General features: G+C 34.0%; 2 protein-coding genes across 4 annotated transcripts in view; both read left to right on the top strand.

The window, feature by feature from the left end:
- Nucleotides 1-26,762, top strand: part of LOC148625240 (protein TALPID3-like) — an 83,338-nt gene that overhangs the window by 12,782 nt on the left and 43,794 nt on the right. For all 3 annotated transcript variants that reach the window (XM_088568646.1, XM_088568643.1, XM_088568645.1), the window contains exons 9-10: nucleotides 21,397-21,502; nucleotides 23,352-23,393. In XM_088568646.1, coding sequence (XP_088424772.1) covers nucleotides 21,397-21,502; nucleotides 23,352-23,393 — 148 coding nt within the window. The remainder of the gene's footprint in view (nucleotides 1-21,396; nucleotides 21,503-23,351; nucleotides 23,394-26,762) is intronic.
- On the top strand, nucleotides 9,890-16,207 carry LOC148625242 (interferon regulatory factor 2-binding protein-like B). The gene has a single exon (XM_088568647.1). The coding sequence runs from the start codon at nucleotides 12,706-12,708 to the stop codon at nucleotides 14,479-14,481; it is 1,776 nt and encodes a 591-aa protein (XP_088424773.1). The 5' UTR covers nucleotides 9,890-12,705; the 3' UTR covers nucleotides 14,482-16,207.

Genomic DNA, 26,762 nt, shown 5'->3' with positions numbered 1-26,762 from the left:
TTTTTATATGTATCAGTATCTTATTTTTTTTTTTAAAATTTACAATATTAAGTTAAATGACATTTTTATTTTTGGATAAACATAGTCAATTTTTAGTGAAGAGCACTTTAAATTTTGATCTGTATGGTCAATATTTAATAAAATATTTTTTAGTTTTAATCAGCATGGTTAATTTTTAGTAAAGGACACTATAAATTTTGATCAGGCTAGGTAAAAAAGCATGTGGTTTGGATCTCTTGGCCGACCTTAGTTTTTACTTCCAACTCTAGACTATTTTTGCCAAGATGAAAAATAATATGAAAGTAAAAACCGACAAAATTTAGTTTTCTGTTCATTTCCATTCACTACTTATACCATTAGGGAGGATTAAGGCTCATATTGAAGTTAAAGACATTAACAATGACTACAACTTGTGGAGTGAACCAAAAAAAAAAATACCTACCTACCAACATGGTTTTTTTTTTTACATGACCTGAACCACACATATTTTTTATATTTGGCCTCAGCATGGTCAACAGTTAAAGTTGTGACCAACATGATCAGTTTCTAGTAAAAGACACTTTAAATTTTTTAACCATATTTTCAGTTTTCATTAAAGGATGCTTTAAATTTTGATCAGCATGGTCAATTTTTGATAAAAGACACTGTAAAATTTTGAGCAGCATGGTCAGTTTTTGATAAAAGACACTGTAAAATTTTGAGCAGCATGGTCAGTTTTTGATAAAAGACACTGTAAAATTTTGAGCAGCATGGTCAATTTTTGGTAAAGGACATTTAAACATGTTGATCAGCATGGTCAATTTTTAGTAAAGGATGCTTTAAATTTTGATCAAAATTGTCAATTTTCAATAAAGGACATGTAAACATTTTGATTGGCATGGTCAATTTATGGCAAATTTTGATCAGCATGATCAGTTTCTAGTAAAGGACACTTGTAATTTTGATCAGTGTGGTCAATTTTTAATAAGGACACTTTAAATCACAGATCAGCATTGTCAATTATGTATTCTGGTTACCATAAGTACAGCTTGCATACGTCTTATTTCATCACTTTCCTAGACTAGGAATCATGACAATTCTGTTTATATATGACAAAAAGAAAATCCATTTTATTAGAAAAAAAACTGGTACTCATTACATGTGTAATTACACTCAGACTGTATCAGTGGTTAATGTTATTTGATTTTGTGGCTTTACATTCATTACAACACATGGGAAGACTGTGATTTACTGTTACAATAAAATCAAATTAGAGACATGGAGAATGTTTCTGAATAATCTCCCCTTATTTTAAGGATCTTATTTACATTAATCAGAGTTCTCTGTCTGCTAAGAATGAATTTTTATCTAGTCTTGATTAGTGTTATTAATTTGGTATTTTATGTTTCTTGTAATGTACTTTTATTTACAAATTTCAAGTAAAATGTAAGAGGATTGTATGTCCCTTAACACCATGTATTTATGTCATTGTACTGTTCAACTGAAAGGCTATGATTAGCGTTTGTCCTTTTATGATTTAATTAAATTATTTTTGAAATTTTCTTTTTGATATTATGTAACCTTAGTTGCATTTAATAGACGTTGATACAATAAGATTGTGCAGCATAAATAAAATAGTGATTGAATTATGACTATAGCCTGTTGCAAACAGAAAATAGATATTCAAACAAGACAGTAATTTGTCTCTAGGACTTACCCAAAATATCATTATACCACTATTGAGTTGTCATTTTGGGTAAAAAGGAAGTTGTTGTGTGATCAAGATCAAAGTCACACACATGGTACAAATTTGAAGTTCCATATAACATTTTAAATCATTCCAATGAAGTTCCTTAGTTAAACTGACGAATATTAAGGAAATGCATACATTTGAACATCAGTAAAAATGAATGATCCTGATGAATACAGACATTCATTCTTCACCACTTATCACAAGGTAACTATTTAGCGAAAATACTCAATTACGAAAAGGAAAGACAATCAAACAAAGACACATACAGAGAAAGTAGAGGCCAACAAACAAAGAAACAATCACTCAAGTTAAAGGTCGTAAAACAAAGAAACACAGTCGCAGAAAGTTCAGACCAACAAACATTGACAAAAACAGTAAGTTTAGATGCCGAAAAGAAACAGTCAATGAAAGCACAGACCATCAAAGACTGAAACAGTCTATGAAAGTGCAGACCATCAAACAACAATCCAGTCAATAAAAGTGCAGATCATCAAACAGAGAAACAGTCAATGAAAGTGCAGACCATCAAACAGAGAAACAGTCAATGAAAGTGCAGACCATCAAACAACAATCCAATCAATGCAAGTACAGACCATCAAACAACAATCCAGTCAATGCAAGTGCAGACCATCAAACAGAGAAACAGTCAATGCAAGTGAAAAACATCAAACAACAATCCAGTCAATGCAAGTACAGACCATCAAACAACAATCCAGTCAATGCAAGTACAGACCATCAAACAACAATCCAGTCAATGCAAGTACAGACCATCAAACAACAATCCAGTCAATGCAAGTACAGACCATCAAACAACAATCCAGTCGATGAATGTTTAGACCATCAACCAAAGAAACAGTCAATGAAAGTGCAGACCATCAAACAGAGAAACAGTCAATGAAAGTGCAGATCATCAAACAACAATCCAGTCAATGAAAGTGCAGACCATCAAACAGAGAAACAGTCAATGAAAGTGCAGACCATCAAACAGAGAAACAGTCAATGAAAGTGCAGACCATCAAACAGAGAAACAGTCAATGAAAGTGCAGATCATCAAACAACAATCCAGTCAATGAAAGTGCAGACCATCAAACAGAGAAACAGTCAATGAAAGTGCAGACCATCAAACAGAGAAACAGTCAATGAAAGTGCAGACCATCAAACAGAGAAACAGTCAATGAAAGTGCAGACCATCAAACAGAGAAACAGTCAATGAAAGTGCAGATCATCAAACAACAATCCAGTCAATGAAAGTGCAGACCATCAAACAGAGAAACAGTCAATGAAAGTGCAGATCATCAAACAACAATTCAGTCAATGCAAGTGCAGACCATCAAACAGAGAAACAGTCAATAAAAGTTCAAACCATCAAACCAGGAAATAGTCTATGAAAGCAAAAACCTTCAAAAAAAAGGTCAATGAAAGCAAAAACCTTCAAAACAAAGAAACAGTCAATGAAAGAAATGAAAACCTTCAAAACAAAGAAAAAGTCAATGAAAGTACAAACCATCAAACAATGAATCACAGTCACATAAAGTTCAGACCAACAAACTTTGACAAACATAGAAAATATAGACCATCAATAAAAAATACACAATCACAGATTGTATAGATCAATAAATGATGAAAAACAGTCACAGAAAGTTCAGACTTCCAGAAAGAGCCTTAAAGTCACAGAAAATTCCGACCATTAATCAAAGATACAAAGTTACAGAAAGTACAAACCAAAGTTGATCAATGGAGAGAGGCTAAAGATGCAATCTTACTGTACTTTAAAATTGCCAACACAGTTTATTAACCCTTTACTTGGCTTGATAGTGAATCACATTGAAGAAAACTATGTAGTAAACTCATTCATTTGGACTGAACAGTTTGATTTATGTCAAATTAATAAGTGTTTTTCAAAGCCTAGGAAACCATTAGTGGTTTTAGAATAAAATATTTGAAATACATTTTTTATGACACGAAATACCTTTAAATATTAATTACCTTAAACAAGGAATATACCTGATTGACAAGAGACAAAGTTGTAAGCATACTAATTAGTGTTTTATATGGATGTTTGTTAGAAGCACATTTCATTGTCATGTTCTCTGCTTTGTGATAAGTGCAATCAACCATGAAAATTATTTAATTCTGTTTGTCACATCACAAGTTATTTAAGTTCTTGGATATGGACCTGAATACAAATTATTGCTAAAATCACCCCATAAAACCCTTTGACAAATCATTTTTGTCAGCAGTTCCTCTATTTGTATGGATAATTTGGAATATTTAACAGTTGGCTAAGAAACAAGTTTTAAAGAAAATAGTCACATATTTCCATTGCCAACTGTGATTTTCATGTTTGTATATTAAGGTTGCAGAGTAATATTTTCTTTGAATATAAGATTGTAACAACAATGTAACAACATACGGGGACTTATATGTACAATTGTAAAGACCATTTCTCTTTTTGCTTTATAATTCTGTTAATTTGTGCTGTTTTTATTACCTTACAACGAATACTTCATCACTACGATGTTAACATTCAAATGATACGGTATATTTGATTTGGTTAATTTTTGAAGCTATTGGTAAGGACTCAAGTACAATGTGTTTGTTTTTGTTAATTACATTATTGACTATTCTTCAAGTTTTTACAAATGCTTTTAAAAAGCTTAAGAAGAATGTTTAAGTGCATTTATCATCGCCAAAATGTGATGTTATCTGGTGATCAATTTTTCCGTATTAAAATCAGTTCTGTGAAAAGATACTTCCTTGAACCTGCATGTTGTAAAGTGAACTACGCCTGAAATCGGAAAAGACTTGTGTTGTCTAAATAATTATTGTCAATGGAGTTAGTTTCCTCTTAGTCCAACAAGTATTCACAGTACATACTAACCAAGTTTCAGTCTTGAATCTGAAAGGGACACGTTCCCTTCATGACTGAAAAAAGAGTTACATCAAGTCTTCCTGGTCTTTTTCTTAGTTATTTTCGCTTACCCACTATGTGTTAAATACGTAGATTCGACAAAACTTTGTTTGCTTCGTGTTCAAAAAGTATTGCAATGGTCTCAAGTCTTAATCTTGACATCGATGATAAGAAGTTAGAGTCAATTCTGTTTGAAAAAAAAAAGAAAAAAAAACAGTATTGGCATTTTTGTTTATGTAATCTATTACAAAAACTTTTCTCTACCAAAAAACAAATGGGAGAAGTGAGCACAAACAAGGAGAAGTTTTTGCTCATTTTCCCCTCTAGATTAGGCCCTGAAGTGGTCCATTTCATTTTTGTACGGAATCAGGCGGGTCAACCCAACCACAAACGCTTAGTCCAGTCAAGTATATGGTTGGTATATTTTACTGAAACGAGTGGCTAAAGGTTGAAAATTGTCCTGAGTTTTTTTTTTTTTTTTTTTGCTCGTTTCCTTCGTTCGCAACTTTTTAATACTACAAACTGAAAAAAAAATGATTTACATCTGCTTTTCTGCACTTGAAAGCAACGGTATTCTGATTGGTTTGGCGTTTTATATAGATGACTTTACGTTTATTTAGGTGATGCAAAAAGTAGAAAGTTTTGTCATTGAGTGCAAGATCAAGTGCAATGCGTTTATAAATCGTCAGCTCATGCTGTGAGTGCTTTTAATTCGAATTATTGTATTGTATTATCAGTGCGTTAATTTCAGATCTGAATAGGAAATTAAATGCGTATCCATGCTATATAAATGTATGCTCATATCCTAATAGTTGTGAATCTTGTCGCGTTTCGAGTTTCTAATCCCGAGACAACCAATTTTATTAATTCTATTTGAAGATGTTTTTGCATATAGCTTATTATTCTCCCAATACAGAGACGACCAGTCATTGATCCTTTAGCAACACGAAATGCTCTCTTAGGACTTGTGAAAATACGTCCGCATTTCCTTTAGACATGCTTTGAATATTAAGTGCCTCATCAGATCACTTGTCATGTTTGCATGATGTGACAAGGATCCCAAATGGAGTGAATACACTACTTTATTTGTATACTGTGTTAAATTACATGTCCTTGTAAAAACGCATTTTCAAATTGTATGTAAAGCTTGGAACGTGACCCGAAATTTAATTCTTCTCACACATGTTTAAGTATTCATTTGATAAATTTCGGCGAACTCCCCTCCTTAAATTCAATTTGCTGAATGTATATAATTGGAATTGGAATGAAAATGTTGACGCTTTTTGCTTTTCATATTTTTAATTTATTTGTCATAACTTATCAAAGGAGAAAGCCTTACATGTACTTATCATTAAGTGGCATTTAAAGGAAGTTCAGACATTTTTTTAATATTCTCTGTTTAGTTTATGTGAGTGGATTACATACAAGCAAACTAGTCATAATATTATGAATTGCAAAAGAAAAAAAATGCATACTTCTGTACCTGATTTTTTTTTATATAAATATATTGATAAACGATTTTCATGTTGTACTGTACACCCCATCCACGGTTGTCATAATAGTAAACGATTGTGTATTATTACTTTTGATGAATTCAAAACCATGATGTATTTTTTCTCGTCTGTAATGTTTTTCCTTTTTATGATTTTTTCATAACAAACTTTTTTACATTATTTTTTTGTATTTATGTTGGAGAAGCACTATTAGCGTTGAGAAAATTTGATCCAGATGACCCCCCTCAAAACCCACTAAAAATTTCTAGTTATTGTTCTGTACAGTGTCATATTCAAGCTTGTATATATTATTTCTGTGTTTGTTTACCATCGACAGTACTCTCAACATTATTTTTGTCGTTTGTTGTACTTTCACCACTATGCATTTCTTTCATTCATTATACTTCATCATAATATGTGGATATAGTTTCGTTTGCTCGACACGAGTTATCAAATATCAGAAACACTGGATATACTGGAATACATTGACACATAAGTATTCCATCTACTTTTGTTAATGCAAGTTAACTTGTTTGTCGGCTTCTTGAATTAAGTCTATAATACATGGGTGATATATAGACTAGAGACCGTATTATCTGGACATCATAACGGCATTCCCGATTCGTTAAGCTGTAGAAAGAAACATTGATCATAACAATATCTGCCATCGAGGACACAAAATGTTAAAATACTTTCAGATAGCTTTCCCTGGCATTGTTCCAACAGTCACGTTTTACAAAAAGCGATATAAATTGATTTGTTTTGAAATAAAGTTTTTCTTTCATGCAAACAAAAAATATTTCTCTGTTAATGACACTGTTAAGCGATAGAAATGGAAATTTCGCTGAAACGGGACACGATTCCAAATTCATAGCATGCAAACTCCATTTCATAATTTCTTTCGACACGGAAGGTTCTGATTTATAGATCCTCATTTTGACATCATGTAATGAAAGTGTGGATAGAAAACATTTAATTTTCATCACAACCGCCAATATCTAATGATCAAAATTCAATTTGGTTTTGTTATGGGGCGTAATTTATATGCTTTTTGCGTGTCTCTGGTCATTCTTTGCTTTGGTATGATTAATATGGGATAAATCTATTGAATTATCAAATCATTTGGTTCTAACAATGTCTACCAACTCTGTCTTTCTTGCACGATACCTTGTCATCAACTGATCAATTTTTTTCCAAAGATCGCGTGACAAGAAAATCAATTACCCGGCGTTTAGGGAAGGGCATATTAATGGTCTTGGGTTTATATAACGAACCCCAACGGAGTAAGCTTTTTAAAACAATGTTCCATATTATTTTTCTACACGCAACGTTTTTGTAATTTAATTTGTTCGAACTAAGCCATGTGCAAGTGAAGTAATGCTTGGCTAGCCATCACGCTAGGAATGATACAATGTGCAGCCTAAAAAGGAGATAATTCCATGATTACATTTCTGAACATTACATATGTTGTTATATTTTGTAAAAAAAAATCGTCTTTGTATATGATGAAGTAGCATGACTGTTCCTGCTTTATTTTGACAGGTTCGTTTCCATTTATAATTTCAAGGTATATTCCCGTTTTTTTAAAACCCCTTTGAATATGTTTGCACGCAATGTATTTTGTTTTGATAATTGCTTTACGATGTTTATCAGTCAAAAACATTCATAAAGTTATCTACAATACCACCAAGACAACGATGATCTTACAATTTTGACCTATCCTTATGTTTATAATTTTGGTGAATTAGTTTCCGCTTGTATTATTTAAGATTTTGCTATGAAACCTAAGTTTGAGTGTCAGCCTAAAAACCAGACTAATAATTTTGTCGTTGCTCTATAACGCGAGTGGCTATATATGTTCAGTTGAAGTCAGTTTACTTGAACAGCAAATAAAACTATCATCATGTGCATAAATATTACGTCGATCCTTAGTCTAAGTGTTGTTGTAATTAACTATACCGGCATTGAGAACCTATGGGTAACCGAAACTTGTCGTCAAACCCATTTGTGAAATCGTAACAGAACCCGGCTCTCTTTGGCACTGTTCTGGGAACGGCTATGTCAGTGTATGATAATTTACTCTGATATTTCTGTATTGTTTTGTGTTATTAAACGGCGAAAGTATGCCATTCGACATTTACTAACTGTTAAAATGGTTTCCTTTTGGGCATAACTGTAAATAAGAAGTGATGCCACGTTTATTATACACTTATAAATGTGAAATAACAATTCTATAGGTGTGTTATTTAAAAAAAAACCGGGTTGTAAATTGTTATATTTGATATATTTTCTACTCTTAACACATATGTCATTATTTCCAACCCCCAAACTCTTATTCATTGTCATCGTTATATTCGTTGTTAATCCTCTACCCTCCATGTTTACCACCTGTTATTTTTTTAAAATTTCTTTTCCATTGCTGGTTTAAACATATCAGATATCGATAAATTCAAGTGTTATATGTATAGTTAATGTTAGTTCAAGGCTTTTGAAACCGATAATCGTCTTAACAATACGGATGGTCTGTGAATAAATACTCGTCGATTGCGTCGTGAAACTGGTGACGATTCGAGTATTCCAGATCAAATCTACTTTCCAGATATGACGTCATCGCCGATAAGGCACGTTGCCTTATCTTGGAGAGAGGCCAAGGTGTCTTAATTCTTGTAATTGTAGTTATGACGTACTCCTTCCTATAACTGATCTATCATTACCGTCAGAGAGTAACCCAGACAGACGCATCAGCATGTTTTATCTTCTGTACAGGTCTAATATAAAACTCATGCAGTAATAAAAAAAGTCGATCTGAAATGACATTGTTTTGGGATAGAATAAACCCCTTCTCTTTGTATCTGAATGCACTTGTTCCCCGGTTTTCAGTGGGGATCGCTCCGTCCGTTTTAGTGAGTGTTTTTTGTTTGTTCGTTTGTTTTTTTGTTATTTTGTTTTTTCTCTGTGTGTAATGATGGTGTCTTGTCATAGGATTCCCCCTCTTTTATTCTTTCGGTATTGTTGCTTCTTCCTTTTAGATTCAAAAGAAGGTATTTATTTATGTGTCTTATTGTTGTGTGCTTTCTTCTTATAGGTAAATCATATGTTTTGCAGTGTATATATGAACTGAAAAATCTGCAACACTTAAAAGTTTAGTCCATATTTTAATGTGGTTTGTATATATGATCAAAGCAAACAGCTGTTATACAATGTTTGAGTAAATACACTCAAAACAGATACCAAACTTTTTTACTTGCAGAAAAAAGGTTCAGTGTTATGAAGTAGAAGTAACGTTCTCCCATGTCCATGCTTTAAAATTATAGTAAAATCCAGAAGTTCATTTTTTAAAGAATGAAGATATATTCGAGCTGTCATATGTGGGAAAAAAACTCTCTTTCCTCCGGGATGAACATCTGTATAGTAGCAACTATCGCAGAATACTTTGTGTTATTATATCTAGTAGTGCTGATACTTTCAAACCTGAACAGTTTTATGAACAGTGTAGCACTTATATTAACCTTATTAGTAATAAATCTGTCCCAATTCCCGTGAATCCGTGTCTGACTTTTAGCTTGACTACTACTTAATTGTTATGAAGTATTGACGTCACAAATTTTCTGTGTGCGAAAATATGTTTTTTTCTGTATTTCTGTATGAAAATATCCATCGTGACAACAAACACTTATTAATTAGCTGAATGTGTTTATACGTTCACGTGATCAGGTTGTATATATAGTATACAACAATTAGAAAAAATGTTTATGAAAGATTTTCCAGATTAACAGGTGTCGGACGAATTTTACAGATTTACAGGTGTGGGGCGAAAAGCAACTGCAACTACAAGCCAACGTGGCTTTGCCGACTTTAACATAAAAATGGTTCAGAACCAGTGACGCGGCATAGAGCGAGTCCATCATGTGCATCGTCATTCCATTATTATACTTTAGCCAGTAGGAGATCGTAAAACTGAAACATGATGGTATAACTGCTAATATTTCCGACACACTGACTCCATCTATATATGAACATACCATCATCACTCCTTAGTAATAATTTTCTTTTTTTTTAATTGTAAATACTCGCGAGGATACAGGGTCAAAGCGCTCCAATCCGGACTACGTAAGATACAGTATATACCGTGAGCGTTTCCGTGTGTTAAAGCACTACCGGACCGTTGCACTCCTGTGTCTTTTTATTATGTAAACATTTTATCTGTAGGTATAAAAGGTGTTAATTGTATATGTTCGGGAAATATCTTGGAAATATGTGTATGCCTGCGTGTGTGTTTTTATCCTTGAATTGGTGCTGTTGAAGCAGATATTGAATGTAAATGACAGGGTTTTTTTTTAGATTAGGCCTAGTAAACATTAATGGTAGATTTTCATCCAACCTTCACAGAAAATATGGGGCGGGCGGGAGGATTTTTATTTTTTATATTCTGTACCAGATATTTGCAAGCCAGATTTTAGCTATTTGAAGTAAAGATATGTTCTAAATCCATAATCACATTAGTTTCAGAGAAGAAGTATCATTTTAGTCACCAAGAAATGAAAGATTAGTGTGTTTTAGTACCTCAATAATAGAAACTGACACGAAAAAAATCCTGATTTTGAAATTCCCGTCCTAATTAAAAAAAATGTCATTTTTTAGGGGTGGGATTGAATGAAAATCTACCTATTAATTTTATTTTGCCTTACGTGCTTTGCATTAACTTCATTAATTACATGTTATTTATACGTGCACGTATGGACCTCCATTTATATATTTAGTAAACTATGTACTATATCAATGGCAGAAGAAATCTGTTTACATTGACACTGACTTTATTTTGTATTCTTTGTTTCTTGGTTCGTATTTCGTAAATTGTAGGTCGTAAAGAATAGATAATAGTATGTGGAATATGATTTAGACCTGTTACTATGTACTTAATAGTATTAACATTAAGACACGTCATTTTTTTTCTTTCTGTGTCCTTCATAATATTCCATTTAATCTATTTTGGTAAGAAGCCAACATTCTATACCACTGTTTAAATTCAATACTGGTATCAAAATAAAAGGGGAATTTAATTTTTATTTAAACTGCTTCTATTTAAACAGAAAAAAAATGTGGCAAGTTAATATTCTAGGCAGTAAGACGTGTCCTTGAATGTTTTTTTATTAGTATTATTCTGCTGCGGCGTGTCCATGTTTTATTCAGGCATTGACTAAACGCCCTTTTAATGTTATATGTAATTAAAAAGTAGCGTTTTATCAATCATTTGTACTCTTAATTATATAAAGCGATCTATCCCCTCCCCCGAACTCTACCGACAGGGTGAATAACCTCCTTGTCGATATAAATAACGGTAAGTGCGTAACCGTGTGCATTAGGAGAATTCTAGGTATGCATCTCGAAAGGGGGAGATAATAGCATTGTCATGGTACTTGTAACAAGGAAATCGTCTACCTTGCATCTTGTCGTGTCTAAATCGTTCCCCTATATAACGACCTGACAGGACATTTGTTTTGACAGAAATGTTGGACGCGTTCCAACCCCGTTTATATCTTCTGACGTCATATTCATTGACAAGCTGTATGTTTCCATGGCTGGTAATGTAGGACATAAAACTATTTACAATGGATTTTCCAATCGATTGCCGACACAAACCCGCGCTTTAATAGCAGGTGTAGAATTGCAAATATTACTTCCAAGTTTTAATCTTGAATATCGATGCGAGCAGGCTTTTGAACTGTTCAGCTCTACAGAAAATAGAATTCATCACGAAGGCAAACTGACACGATTGCACGTAAACTAATACAAGTTAATCAGCTTTGTAAAGAATAAGGGCTTATAAAGCACGCAGTCGGGTCATAATCATCTTGCAGAGTTTCCGTGCTTCTGCATTTATTTTTCGTTCCTGTTTTTCTTCCCTGTAATAATATGTGATCTAATTTATGCATGTGATAAATGATAAAAATTGTTCTGTACTAATTTTAGTACTCGAATGTCCCGTAGGCGAGTAAGAACACAGCGTTGTTTATATGCAGAGATAATACGCCTCCACAACGCTTTGTCAAGAATATCTCCGAGTCAGCGGAGAAAATCATTTTAAACTAGACACCGGTTCGATTGACAAAAATTTAATACGGATATATGAACACTCCAGTGTCTCTAAGCTACGTATAATGATAGACGGGTTTAGTTGTTGACAGACGATCAGAGGTTTCAATTCTGTTTAAAACGCGACAACCCTTTGTGTGCGTGTTTAGTATAAAGAAGGATTTTCCTGCGAATACATTGAATCATAATATACATTTTAAACTTTTCGTATCCCTTGGTGATTCATTAATGTAATAGCTTTCATAATACGTTGCGTGATCACTCCGAATGTGAATATCAACAGAGAAAAAAGGTCGATTGGTTTTACAAAATATAGAGACGCATGCGCAAGATATTGCAAAACATTGTTAATTTTTCAACTGGATGGCGGTTAGTAGTATATCATTCAAGTGAGAGACATTGGATGGGACAAAAGTGTTTTAGTTCGAGAGAATTATGTGACATTTTATATTTTTGAAAAGGATTAACTATATAAAATGTCAATGCCTCACAGGACACAAAGACAACAGTGTTATTTATGTGACTTACCTCGTATGCCATGGGCTATGGTCCATGACTTTTCTGAGCCCGTGTGTCGGGGATGTGTCAATTACGAAGGAGCAGATAGAATAGAAATGGTTCTTGATGCTGCAAGGCAAATGAAAAGAAACCATGGGTTTCATGACGGACGCCAGCCCATTAAACCTATGGGTCAACACCCTGGAAATAGACCTAATATGGAGCATTTGGACCAAGCAAGAGTATCTTCAGGTGAACGCTTTGAAGGTAGGCCAAGGGGTGTTTTGAATGAATTCCCGCCTCGTATGTCAAATGGTATTCATAGCAGACCCGAGGAAAATATAGCTGAACACGCAAGAGGACAAATATTTCCTGGATCTGTCAGCAGGTCTGTCTTTCCAATGCATCCCCCAATTCATAGTAGCGGTATGAGTGTACCTACGAGACACCCCTATGGTCCAATTCCAAATATGGGTCATGGGCCTGTTGGGTCAATGAATGGAAAACGAGAACACGAGGATGACGATCCAAATAGTGGTTCCACAAATGCTGATGATATTTTCAAATTTAGCAGTCCCGAGGAAATTGCAAAAAGGCCACCGATGATACGCGATTCTGTTAATATCCTCTCAACTGCTGCTCCTTTCGAAATTCGATTTAAAAAAGATCATAACATTTATGGTAGAGTGTTCGCCTTTGATGCTACCACTAAGAATGGAGTAGAATATGAACTCAAAGTATACATGGAATACCCTCTTGGTTCTGGAAATATATACACCAGTGCTACCAGTGTTGCAAAACAGATGCATTATGACAGTATGAAAGAAATTGGAAAGGGACTTTCGTCCGGATATAAATATATTGAATATGAAATGAAACATGGAAATGGTGATTGGAAAAACTTAAGTGACTTGTTATCAGAGACTGTTCGCTTTTTCAAAGAGCCAGTAAAACAAGATCTCGTTCCAACACTTTATCAACATCCAAATTTGCCTCCGCTTCCTACTCCCGGAACAATTCATCGATCAGGGTTACCTTCTGGTCATGCCAGAATGATAGGACATCAGGCGTCATTCGAAAGTCAGATAAAAAAACGAAAAACTTCACCTGAGCCCGAGAATGATTTTGGCGAACAACGGAAGCGTCAGCAATGGATTCAGAGTCAATCAGAAGCTCTTAAACTAACAATAAATTCAGCAACATACGGTCCTTCTGGGTCCTCATCGATGTCGCCGCTGGGTAATAGTACACCTACGGCGACACCACCAGAAGGAGTCAATGGGCCCCATAACGGACCGTCACCGATGGCAGCGCTAATGAACGTCACTGATAATATATCATCTGGCTCTGGGTCCCCTGGTCGTAATGGATCTCGCCAGTCACCAAACGGGATTGTCCCGAGGAGTCGTCTGACTACTGGTCACCCGCCAATATCCGAAGGAAGCAGTGGCGTACATGGCGAATCTTCGGTTTCGGGATCTGAGTTGTTGCGATGCACAATTTGTCATGAACGCTTAGAAGATACTCATTTTGTTCAGTGTCCATCGGTTGGGGATCACAAATTCTGCTTTCCCTGCTCAAGAGAGAGCATCAAACGACAAGGGGCTGGAACCGAAGTATACTGCCCCAGTGGGAAGAAATGTCCACTTGTTGGTTCTAACGTACCATGGGCATTCATGCAAGGTGAGATAGCTACGATACTAGGTGAAGATATGAAAGAGATGACAAAGATAAAAAAAGAGCGAGACACTTGAAAAGTTTCTTGATCTGACCCGGCCCTGGGTGTGAGATTTTTTTCCGATTTTGAAACATAATTGCGTTTCAAAGTTCGACATTTTTTGCAAGTCCAAGGTTGTAGGCATTAAAACTCTACCGATGAGTTTTGAGTAGTTCTGGAGCTATTTTCGGATTGCTAACTTATTTTTAAGCCAGTGCTGAACAGTGCTTGAAGCGAAATAACTTGGAATTTATGCAGAATTGTCAAAAGAACGGCGGAAGGGTGGTTACATTGGTAGTAATTAACACTACAACGGATAATAATGTACTGTGCAATGTGTAGAAGTGGACAGGCTTCCCATACACAGAAAGAAAATATTTTGGAGACAGATTTGTAGATTGAATCCGCTATTTATCTGTGTACCCCTTTTAGTAAGCTTTTATTTACCCTGTGTGTATGAATTCTCAACTAAATCATTTCAATTTGAAGTACGAGAATATTCTGAATACCTCCTGTGTTTGCTATGCTTTGGTTAATGTTGTTCTTTTAATATCGCTTTCTAATGCGTTTTAGTGATTCGAGTAGGAGGTAACAAATGAATTTTGACAGAATGACGAATGTGATTAAATAATTGAAATCCAGATACTTTTAAATTTGACGTCATATTGCTGGAATGTCATGTCAGTTCATTTCCACTCTCTCAAGTTTAAGGGTCATATTAAATTTTATAGTTGTAATTTTATACTTTTTTGATAAGATTTTGAAGTAGCATCTTTTTATTAGCTTTCATTTTCCGCTTATTTATAGTTTTGATGGCGACATGTTAAAAAGTATGACATGCCACTTGGTCTATAAAAGTTGAAAGTCCAGTATACAGTTAGTGTTTCTTCGCCGTTTTCTCGGTCAACACTAAATTCATTGCGTAATGGGGCGTTTAGAACAACCTTATTTCCACCTTTTGCGGTCCTTTCCTGAAAACTTTGGATAGGGAGATATTTTTTGCTCTAATTAATAATTTATTCTACGAAATAAAAGTCAAATGTGCTAATAGAATGAAAGGGTTCTTATTTTTATAGGAAATCATTTTGGTTGCGTCAATGACATGCAAAGAAATGAAAGGGGGACAATCGATAATTTCATTTTGGTCTTGAATACATATTTTGTGATAAATGTGTAAGCGTTTGATCTAGAAATCATTTTTCTCCGAAATTTCATAGATATTAAGGTTTTTTTCAAAGCACTTGTAAAGTTTACAATCCTCTATGCAGCTTTATCGTTGTACGGTATTGTCAACTTGAGCACCCAAGGCTAATAAAAAGAAATGTCAACCCAGATTTTAAGTGCTTTCTACATTGGTTTAATTTTTCTTGACGTTACCAGAAGAGCATGCTAATCACATACAAATCGTCTGTAACTGTAAGTTATATACACAATAAAAAAACCGCAAAACATCAGAAAAAAAGATGGTAGCGTTTGTGTCGTACAAAAAGTAATTACTTAGTCGATATTTGCAGATTTTTTTTTTGAAACACTAAGAACAAAGCTTTATGGTACAATTTATAGGGAATATGGTGTGATATTTAACAAAAAGACATAACACATTTAACTCCCCAACGCAAAGTCGTTTGTACATTTTCTGAGTTATTTATGCCATGTTACATTTGATCAGTTTTCCATTTAGTCCATTGTTTTGTTTGTTTTTTTTTCATTTTTGTATTTGCTGTTATATTATTGTTATTTAAAAAAGTAAATTTTAAAACTTATTCTTTTGTGTTATTAGTTCATATGTCTTTATGACTTTATATCTTATATTCACTGTGTCGTTCAAAAAAAAAACACCTGGGCGAAAGTGTGTCAAGGAATCGAGGGAACCTTTAAACGTACTGATTGCGAGGTTTTGTTGTTTTTCTTTTATAAAGTTTGCCTGAATGTGCTGATGATAATTACTAATCAAAGTAAACAAAACAATATATTTAAAAAAAAAACAACACACATACACACACGACTATCACTCAATGCAAACGGAACCTTAGCGTGGTAGACTATACAGAGAATGTTCAGGAAATGAATTAACATGCAACCGTTTTGGCATGTAAATCGTCACATATGTTTAAATGAAGAAAGGGTGTAATATTGTTTTATCCATATTGTCAATGTACTGCTACAATGATATCTTTTCGTCCGTCCGGCATTAGGAATTACTTCACAATATGAAATTTGGTACATGTAAATATTAAATGATCTGCTGCTACGATCATACTTAAAAATCATTAACCAATCATTGTCTAAAGTGTCCGTGTAAGTCAACCAGTGGAGTCAACACTATTGCAGAATCGAATTTCTGATTTGACACTTATACAACACCAACCTTAAACCACTGCCTTCGACGGACATCTATTTTGTCATCTGAGGTGTTAGGGTCAATGCTATCATCTCAGACGTCAACTCGCACTGACGTAAAAACTTCGATGTACGAATTATCACGTGTGTCAATTATAGACTGTCAAAACCCCATCAATCAATCAATCAACCAATCAAATTGTTCAGCGTCATGTTTTATTCGAACACGGGCTTGCTCCCACTATCAAATTTCATGTTCATTTTATCATCCCTATCATGTTCATCGCCTGAATAAAGCTGAAATATTGCTGCTCGGGCGTTAAACCCCAACAATCAATCAACCCACTATCAAATATGCAACCCCACTAGTTTATAACGTATTGGTTGCATACTAGTGGACTGCATATTGATAGTGGGAGCAAGCTCCTGTGATTCGAAGGTAAATGTTATGTGATATAAAGTTCAAGATCAATTCTGGCGATTTTAAATATAGAGTTGATAATGTCGTATGTTTTAAGTGATTTCTTATTATTTTGATTTATTTTTTTCTGTTTCGGATAATGTTCCACAATGTCCATATTTTCCGTCTTGCTTTCTTTATCTTCAGTTTTTATGTTATTGCTGACGATTCGGTATTTTTTGCTGATATATCGTTAAAAACGTAGTTCACGTATAAGTCTGCCTAAAATGAATCATCGCAGTGAAATAATGATAAATAGACCCTTTTGTGCTAACGTTGGGGTAGTCGATGAGCATACGTAGAGCATGCTCAATATACACTTCCGCGAGGAAAATTCTTTTGTTCTACCCAAGCCCTACCTCGCGGCAGTGTATATTGAGCATGCTTACCAACTTGCCACAAAAGGGTCTATAAAAATACGTGTAATTGTATCGTCTTTTTGTAAATAATACAATCAAGTCAAATTTTAACAACGTATCTTTCAAAAGTTCATATGCGATGTTTACGTGCATCCTGTCTCCAAAGATATATACCTTGCACACACCCAGACCGAAAATATACACGACTCTATAAAATTCTAGACCACACGGATATTTGGGTCTTGTAGCTCCGGTTCGGACACAGGGGCTCTCTACAGTTGACTATATAGGTCATTACTTGTAGTTTAATCCGGTTCTCTGGTCAATACCATAAGCGACCCGAAGATCGCTGAAAAATTGAGAGAAACTTGTGGAACGAAAACATTACCCGCACTTCCTGGTAACCAGTTTTGATTGAGAAACATTCGGGTCATCACGGTTACGAAAAAAATAATCATATCAACGGCACCAAGATTCTAGCAGAAGTCACCCGATTTTGGAGCATATTGCACTCGTGTCATTTCGGATGTTGAAAGCAAACAAAATCAGTGGCATAGAATATTTTACGTTTATCGACTTTAATCTTTTACTTAAATATAGGATCGTATGTGTGTAGTTTGGACAAAACTTGTTGAAACGTACCACTAACCGTTTACTATTCTGTTTAAAATAGATACCAAATTGCTGGGAATTAAGCTGGAGTAAAAAATTTATTTAAAAAATATTAACCATTCTAGCACACACGAATACTACAAAACAAAATGAAGAATAGAAAGCCATTTTAAACCGGAACTCTTTTACTAAAGGTCATGATATATATAACTTAGCAACAACATGAATCTAGATGCATTATCGTGCTCGATATAACCCCCCCCAATAGGATGCTGAAATATTGGGCAGCATCCAAAATCGCTTACAACATTACAATATGTCCCATCTATATAAAGCCACACCAAACTTTATACCAACCCATTCATTGATGAGTCGAGATAATTGGGACGAAAATGACGGACTGACTAAGTGATCACTTGTTGAGTGGCGACATAATATTGTCAGTTATTACGAGATATGCATGCATACACCTCATTTACCTCTCACAACAAGTTAGTAAGTTAAAAGGATACCAAAAGAGCCGAGATGGCTCTGAGGATGTAGGGTATTATCATATCCCGAAAAAAAGCTTGCAGTTAGGTATGAGAAGAGGAAACCAGAATAGATATTTGGTAAAGAAAGATGATACTTCTGAGTCAACTAAGAAATGGAAGAGAGATATTGCCTGTATTTAGTTAAGCTAGGGGGGTTTCTAATGCACAGTTCACATCTAATAACTAACGTTATGTTTTCTGCTATTCTCAGTTTTTCATTCACCATGACAATCGAACTTGATATAAGTAAGAATTCGCTTTCGGAAAAACGGGACTTGTATTTAGAAAAGATTGTATGGATCACGCCCTATTGCTACGAAATGAAGTTGTACCTAGGACTACAGACTTCATATTTCCGTTGCCTTTCTAGCTTAATTCTCAATCAATAGGTAAAAAGGGTTAAACAAACGTATAGAAACTTTCGAATTAATCAAATGGACAGACAATGCATACCAGATTTTCAATTCTAACCGGGAAATTATTTCTTCATTTGAAACCGTGTTACGTAGGAATCTGAGACGATTTGATTTAAACGGCGCCGAGCAACGACAGGATTCGTAGACCAACAGGGAGCATTAATTATTGGTATAGTGACAAATAAATAGGAGAATTATTCAATAATTTGAATTCTACATGCCCAGGGTACCCGATAACGCTGGTTTCCGAATCATGATTAGCGATGCGTCATAAGTGGCTAGAGTTCGGGACAAAAATCGCGCATAATTTTAGCATTATCATTCTCGAAAATAGTTACTGACCAGACGCGAATACTGTAACTTAACTGAGTCCGTCAGTTGGTATTATAAATAATAGTCCTGGAATTGAAATACCTATTACTTATTTTTGGGTTTTCTTAGAAGTTTTTGAAATTATGACAAAGACAACTTATGCACATTATCGATGCAGCTGATTGATTGATTGATTGTTGAGGTTTAACATCCGAGCAGCAATATTTCGATACAGCAAATATATACCCATTATGCATGCTGCAGTACGTTAATCCTACGTGCAAATGCGTAAATGAAATCGGCGTAACACATGCAATGCAATTAAAATTATACAGATTTACTGCTGCTACATATCTTATGATACATTTACCATAAATTATAGAAATTTCCCTTGGATTTACCTTTAATCTACTATAGGGTCATCCTCACTGTAAAACTCAAATTGATATTGAGATCATAATCTTGAAACATGTACAATACCTAGCTAAATTCATGTTTTTGAAAATCATTAATAGTATTTAACACGAAAATGCATTTGAAAAGAAGAAGTTCATTGTGACACTTAAAACTGTGTCAAGTGGCTACACATTTCATTATCAACAATTACTGCATTGCTTCTAAGTTTAAACGATATACCATGCCCGTTGATGGCTTTGTATCTTTTGAGATCCTTCTTTCAATTTTATGACTGGTACCGTCAGCCTCTCAACCGGGGACAAACTATTTAAGTTCAGTATTTATTGCTACAAGAAGACGAGAGATTTATATGAAAAAATCATTAAGTAGATTGGACCTGATATTGGAATCCGTTCTTTGCATTTTTTGTTGTGTAACTTGAAAAAGGATGAAGATTAATATATAGATAGGGTGTCTAAAGAATAAACCAGTGACAGTGCTGAGCTTGTCGTAAAAGGCGACTAAATAGCATGCAGAACCCACTTTGCCGACTGAGCAGCTTGGTTGTGTGCCCCAGGTGGTTGAATGGGGGTACCACTGGAATGTTACTTTTTTAGCTAATTTTCGAAGGCCATGTGAGCTATTGAAATCACTTGGCGTCCGTGGTCGTCGTCGTCGTCCGTCATTGTTAGCATTTTTTCAAAACTCTTCTCCTCGGACACTACTTGACCAATTGGAACCAAACTTGGTAAGAATGTTCCTTGGGGTATCATGCATAGAACTGATATGGGGATTTTTGATCCGTCAAAAAGCATGGCCGCCGTTACTGAAAATAAAACATAGAAGTGAGACAACTTTTTCGCATATATCTCCAAAACTGTTAGGTTTAACCAATTCTTTAAATAGCTGAAATGATCCTTATTTTTAGGACTACAAGTCTGCAGGCATAAAAGTTGTCAGATGCCTGCTTATAAGAGTTACTGCCCTTGACAGGGGAAAATGACAGGTTTTTTTTTTTATTTTTTTACAGTTCAGCCAATGTCTTGAATACTATGACAGATTTAGACTTTCATTTGCTGAAATGATCCTTATGATAAGTCCTATCAAAGTTTTCTTGAGTCAAAATTGTTGGGCAACTTCTTGTTTAATATATTGCCCTTGAAAGGCAAAATTTAAACAGGTGAGCCTTTTGTTTATGGTCAGGTTGTGCTATGTTCAGCAGTTGTATTGTCAATGTAGGTGTTTGACCTTGACCTTTTCTTATTTAGTGCTCTAGAAGTTGAGAAAATCTTAGATTTCTGATGAAAATTTAGATATAAAAAAATAACATTCCTACAACAAATCAAGCTTCTTAACTTACAATTGAGACTTGGGTTTAATTCAGTTGTCACAGGTAATGGGACATGGGAATTTTAAGGGAATTAATTTAAAAATAAAAATATTTTCATGGACTTAATAGAAAATTTAATAGTTGTGCTATTAAGTGATAGATATCCTTTTTTTAAAACACTATATATATTTTAGAGCTGCCTATGACCATGACCTTGCCAAGTCTCCAGTTATAAGGAAAGCAGAGAGATTGGTGCATGATTTGTCTGGTATTAATGATGATGTCAAGTCAGTTGTCAATGTAAGTATCAGATGATGTTAAATCGGAAATCTGTGTAAGTGTTAGATGATGTCTCATCAGTGTTGGGATCTGTAGTGAAGTCAAAAATGTTATCAGTGTATATATCTTTGGTGATATCAAAACAGTTGTTTGTGTTGGTGTAATTGGTGATGTCAAAACAGTTGTCAATGTAGAGATCTGTGGTGATATCAAAACAGTTGTCGATGAAGAGATCTGTGGTGATGTCAAAGCAGTTGTCTGTGTAGTTCAGTGTGGTGATGTCAGATCAGTTGTTTGTGTTGGTATCTATGGTGGTGTCAAAACAGTTGTCATTGAAGGTTAATGTTGTGATATCAAATTAGTTGTCAGTGTAGGTTCAGTTGGTGGTGTCGTATCAGTGGTCAGTGTAGGTATCTGAGGTGATGTCAATACAATTGTCAGTGTAAATATCTGTGGTGAAGTCAAATCAGTTGCCAGCGTAGGCTTCTATTGTGTTGTCAAAGCAGTTGTCAGTGTAGGTGTCTGTGGTGGTGTCAATACAATTGTCAGTGCTGGTATCTCTGGTGAAGTCAAATCAGTTGCAAGTGTAGGCTTATAATGTGTGGTCAAATCAGTTGTCAGTGTAGGTGTCTGTGGTGGTGTCAATACAATTGTCAGTGGTTGGTATCTCTGGTGAATTCAAATCAGTTGCCAGTGTAGGTTTCTGTGGTGATATCAAATCAGTTGATGTGTAGGTATCTGTGGTGATGTCAAATCAGTTGTCTATGTAGGTATCTGTGGCAGTATCAAATCAGTTGTTAGTGAAGGTATATGTGGTGATGTCAAAAGTTAACAGTGAAGGTACTTGTTGTGATGTTAAATCAGTTGTCGACGTAGGTGTCTGTGGCAATGTCAAATTATATGCCTTTGAAGTTATCTTATGATGTTAAATCTGTTGTCTGTGCAGGTATCTGTGGTGATTTTGAATAAATTATAAGTTTAGACATCTTTGGTGATGTCGAACTATTTGTCTGTAAAGGTATCCACTGTTGTTAGATCTCTTATCAGTGAAGGTTAATTTGGTGATGTCAACTCATTTGCCTCTGACAGTATCTTGTGGTTTTAAATGATGTCAGTTCAGGTGAATGTGGTTATTTTAAACTTATTGTCAGTATAGATATCAGAATTGATGTGATTTCAGTGTAGATATTTTCTATGATTTGTAAAAGTTGTCAGTGTTCCACTTAACATACCTGTTAACTGTCCCTCTTTAGGAGGGAAACTCCTTTTTGGATCAATCTTCCTCTTTGAGAAAGTTTCCTCTTTCACAGATATCTCCCCCCAAAATCTCCCTCTTAGCAGAAAGATTGCACAAATTATGTTTTAAATGGCATTTGAAGTTGATATAAATACAATGTTTATGTAACATAATAATCATTGACAAATCATCAACAAATAATTAATTCACTTCTTGTAATATTTACTCCAATTTTGATAAGAAACCCTTAGTAGTTTAATGAGATTACCATAGATTTTATTTCTTTGTCTTATTCTTGTACTTGGATTTCTAGCAAAATCATTCTTTTTGTCTGCAAAAAAGGTTGTCACCCTAAATCTCCCTCTTAGAAAAACTGAAAAGAGGGAGGTCTCCTTTTTAAACATTCAAAAGGTCAACAGGAATGACATAAAAAATCTAAAAATTCCCCCCCCCCCCCAAAAAAAAAAAAAAAAAAAAAATCCCAAATGAGATCAAATTGAGATTCATTGAACTACACTCATCCTTAGCCATTTCAAAAGAACTCCAGTAGTCCCATAAGAGCCATTATATTACAGTAATGTATCAATAACATCCCTTGACATAATGAACCTTGTCTTTGATGTGTCATTACAGGAGATTGACAGATGCAAGGTTATTGAAGAGAAAAAAAGACAGGTAGGTATACAATAAAATTTAGAAAATAATTCAAAAAGTAATATAGGAGAATTAATTGGAGAGAGTTAATTACCAAAATATGATCTTGAGTGTTGATAAGATTTAACAAGTGCTTTCATGGCACAAGTACTGGTAATTATATTTTGATTATTCACAATAAGTAATTGATTATTTTATTTATTATATAGATTCTCTTCTTAATTTAATATTATTTTCAACATGAATTTTAAATTTTGCAATTGTAATGATATTCATGTTTTGACACTTTTGGTAGGAGAAAGTCTGAAAATGAATTGCTGAATTTGTTTCACGTGATGAATTACCGAAATGAATTCCATAGGAATATTCGATAATTCACTGCTTTATGCGTAATAAGGTGTTTTACATGTGTGACCATGGGACTGTCAAGATGCAAACACTTTGTTACTTAAAAAATTGCGCAAAATAAAAAACTACAACAGCCTGATGTTTATGGTATTATCCTACTGTGATCATACTAATAATTAATTAGCACTCCACATAAGAATTGTACAAAATGTGATTCATAGTTGGAAAGCCTACATATTTTTATTTTTGTTATTTTGTTTAAAATGTCATAGTAAACAGAAAGTAACATGTGGCTTTTCGAATAACCCTTGTTCATAGGAGATAAAAATTATATAGAATGCACTGTAGAATTCAAAATTAAGGGAGATAACTCTGTAAATGACACTGAAATACAATAGAAACTGTTGGATTTTCAATGTGGATTATCTCCTAAGAGCAGACAGATTGGAATGAATAATTATACATTTCATCATAGAGACCTATAAAGCAACTAAATTACAAAAATAAAAATGTGTAGCCTTTTTTGGAGTGTATCACATATTACAGAATTTGAATGATTCCTACAAAGACTGCCACTTAAGGACATACGCTTAACAAATCAAATATTGTCTTTTCATTTTTAGAACAACTGTAGTTAACATGGGGTTGCTGTAATACTTGCACTGCTCATAGATACTTATTTACAGTTATCAGGAATTTAGACTTTGTGTAAAATACTATTATTGAGTAGTTTTACTGTACTGAGATCTCAAAATTAAATAGAACCCAATGGTGTATTCTTGTAAAAACCAACCTTTTTTCAGGCATATAATTACCTGTGCTGAAAATGCTTTGAGATTTCTGAACCTTGGGACTTTTTGGCACCATGATTTTATTTTGGTTATTCATGCCTTCTAATTAATTATACCCCTGCTCAGAGGCAGTGGGGGGGTATACTGTTTTACCCTGTTCCATGTTGCCATGTGTCCGTGTTTCCATGTTTCCGTAACATTTTTTTCCATCACAGTTTTCTCAGCAACTACTCATCAGAGCAGCTTGAAATTTTAACACCATCTGTCTATAGGTATGCCATATGGTGGGATTTTTTTTCAGAAAAATTTTTCAACTTCCTGTTTATTTTTTTACTTTACATTTTGTTTATGTTCCTTATATGATGATTTAAAATGGGGTGGGGTGGGGGTATTGCTATTAAGCCATCATTCACTGATTTATTGTTGTCCTATCGAACCCTAATAGGAATTGTTTAGACTATTATTAGTTGTTCTGCGTGTCTCTTTTCTTGGTTACACTTTAAATTCCACACATCCTATAGATTTTTGGTTTTTAGTTTTGGAAGCAATTCTTCTAATTTTGCTTATTTTGTTGGATGCTTGATAGATTGTTTTCTGTTTTAATGTCCAGTCCCAAGTAAAAATATTTCATTCATTATCAAGATGAAGTAAATCAAATATGTGCACAAGATTGACAAGCATTTTAACAATTGCATTGCTAATTTTGTAGAAGTAACTCAATTACAAACATCAGACAGTGCAAGTGCTTGTCAGTTTTGTTATTTACACATATCTTATTATTAATGGCCAAATATATGGAACACCATAGCTGCCTTATGTTGACTGATATCATCATTTTGTTCTACCTGTTAACTTCATGGTGATACTTTTTTCACTTTGTGGTCATTCTTTGACACTTATATCAGTCAACATAAGGCAGCTATGGCATTCCATACAAGAAGGTCAGTATTAATTAACTTTTGTGTACAAAGGTATTCTGAAAACATATATATATCTTAAAAATGTTTAGATTAGCAGTAATGTCAACACATTTATTGAAAGTGATACTTCTAGACAAACAGGACTGTCTATGACCTTTTAATAACATTTATTTATTTGAAAAATTCCCCCCATGTGTGTCAAGCAAATTCAAAATACATAACACAATATACAACAAAAAGAAATACTATACATCTACATGTAGCAGAGAATATATACCTCATTTTTACAATTCTAAATATTGCTTTATAAAGTCACCTATTTCAGACAAAAGTTCAATCATCATTTGTTGTTGAATTTAATCATATACACATAACAGCTATTAGATAATGTCTCACTTAAATGTGCTGAATGACAAGGACTTCTTGATAATTATTTATTTGTTTTCTACTCGCAAATATTTTTATGACAGTGGTGTTGAATTGGGGATAACTGCTTTGTATCTACAATATCCATAGCTCATGTTATATTCACTACATTTCCAAGTCACAATGCTTTGTAAGTGATGAAATGTTTGGGTTGTGCAAAATAATAAAAAACATATTGGAAAGAAATAATGGCTACAGGGAATAAGGTAGATTCAGGGCTTTGTCTGAAGACTTTGGATTACTTCAAGAGATTAAGGTTGATCCAGAGTTGACACCTTTTTTGCAGTCCTAAAAATGTTTCTTTCATAACTTGTTTGAGGATAGTTGCTGCTCATGTTCTGTCATTTTTATCAGATTTTTGGACTCCTCTGGTTTTATCCATTTCATAGCATAAGTATTTTTTTACCCAAGAAGTAAATAAAGACTATTGTTAAACAGGAAGTTTTCAGGGTTTTGGCGATCAATCTACTTTCACTGTTTTGAATTCACAATTTTTCTTCAAATGGAATTATAATGTTCAACAAAAAAATATTCATGACAGTTTAATATTTTCGAGTTACAGATTGTGCTTCTAAAATAGAAAACATTTCAAGGTTTACTGTATATATCTGTTAATAATACTCAATAATGTCCTTTTGTTAAGAATGTAGCTTTTGTTTTGAATTTATTATGAAGGGTAATAACAAAATAACTCTAAATGAGAAAATTTTCAAAGTTTTAATGATCAATTTTGAATTCACAATATTTGTTATTGTGGACTTATAATGATCAATGAAAATTTTCATGCACATTTAATTATATGCCCACTGAACAAGTGAGTGGTATATTGGAATCATCTTGTTCAACTATCTACCATTCTGTCATTGTGAATTTTGTAACAATTATTTTAACTCCAATGGATGGAT

Source organism: Perna viridis, chromosome 2 (assembly GCF_037379345.1).
Source record: "Perna viridis isolate PV_CMFRI_1.1 ecotype Kerala chromosome 2, ASM3737934v1, whole genome shotgun sequence".
NCBI classification, from domain to species: Eukaryota; Metazoa; Mollusca; class Bivalvia; order Mytilida; family Mytilidae; genus Perna; species Perna viridis.
The sequence above is the reverse complement of the archived record's forward strand: the minus strand, read 5'-3'. Positions and strand labels throughout refer to the sequence as shown.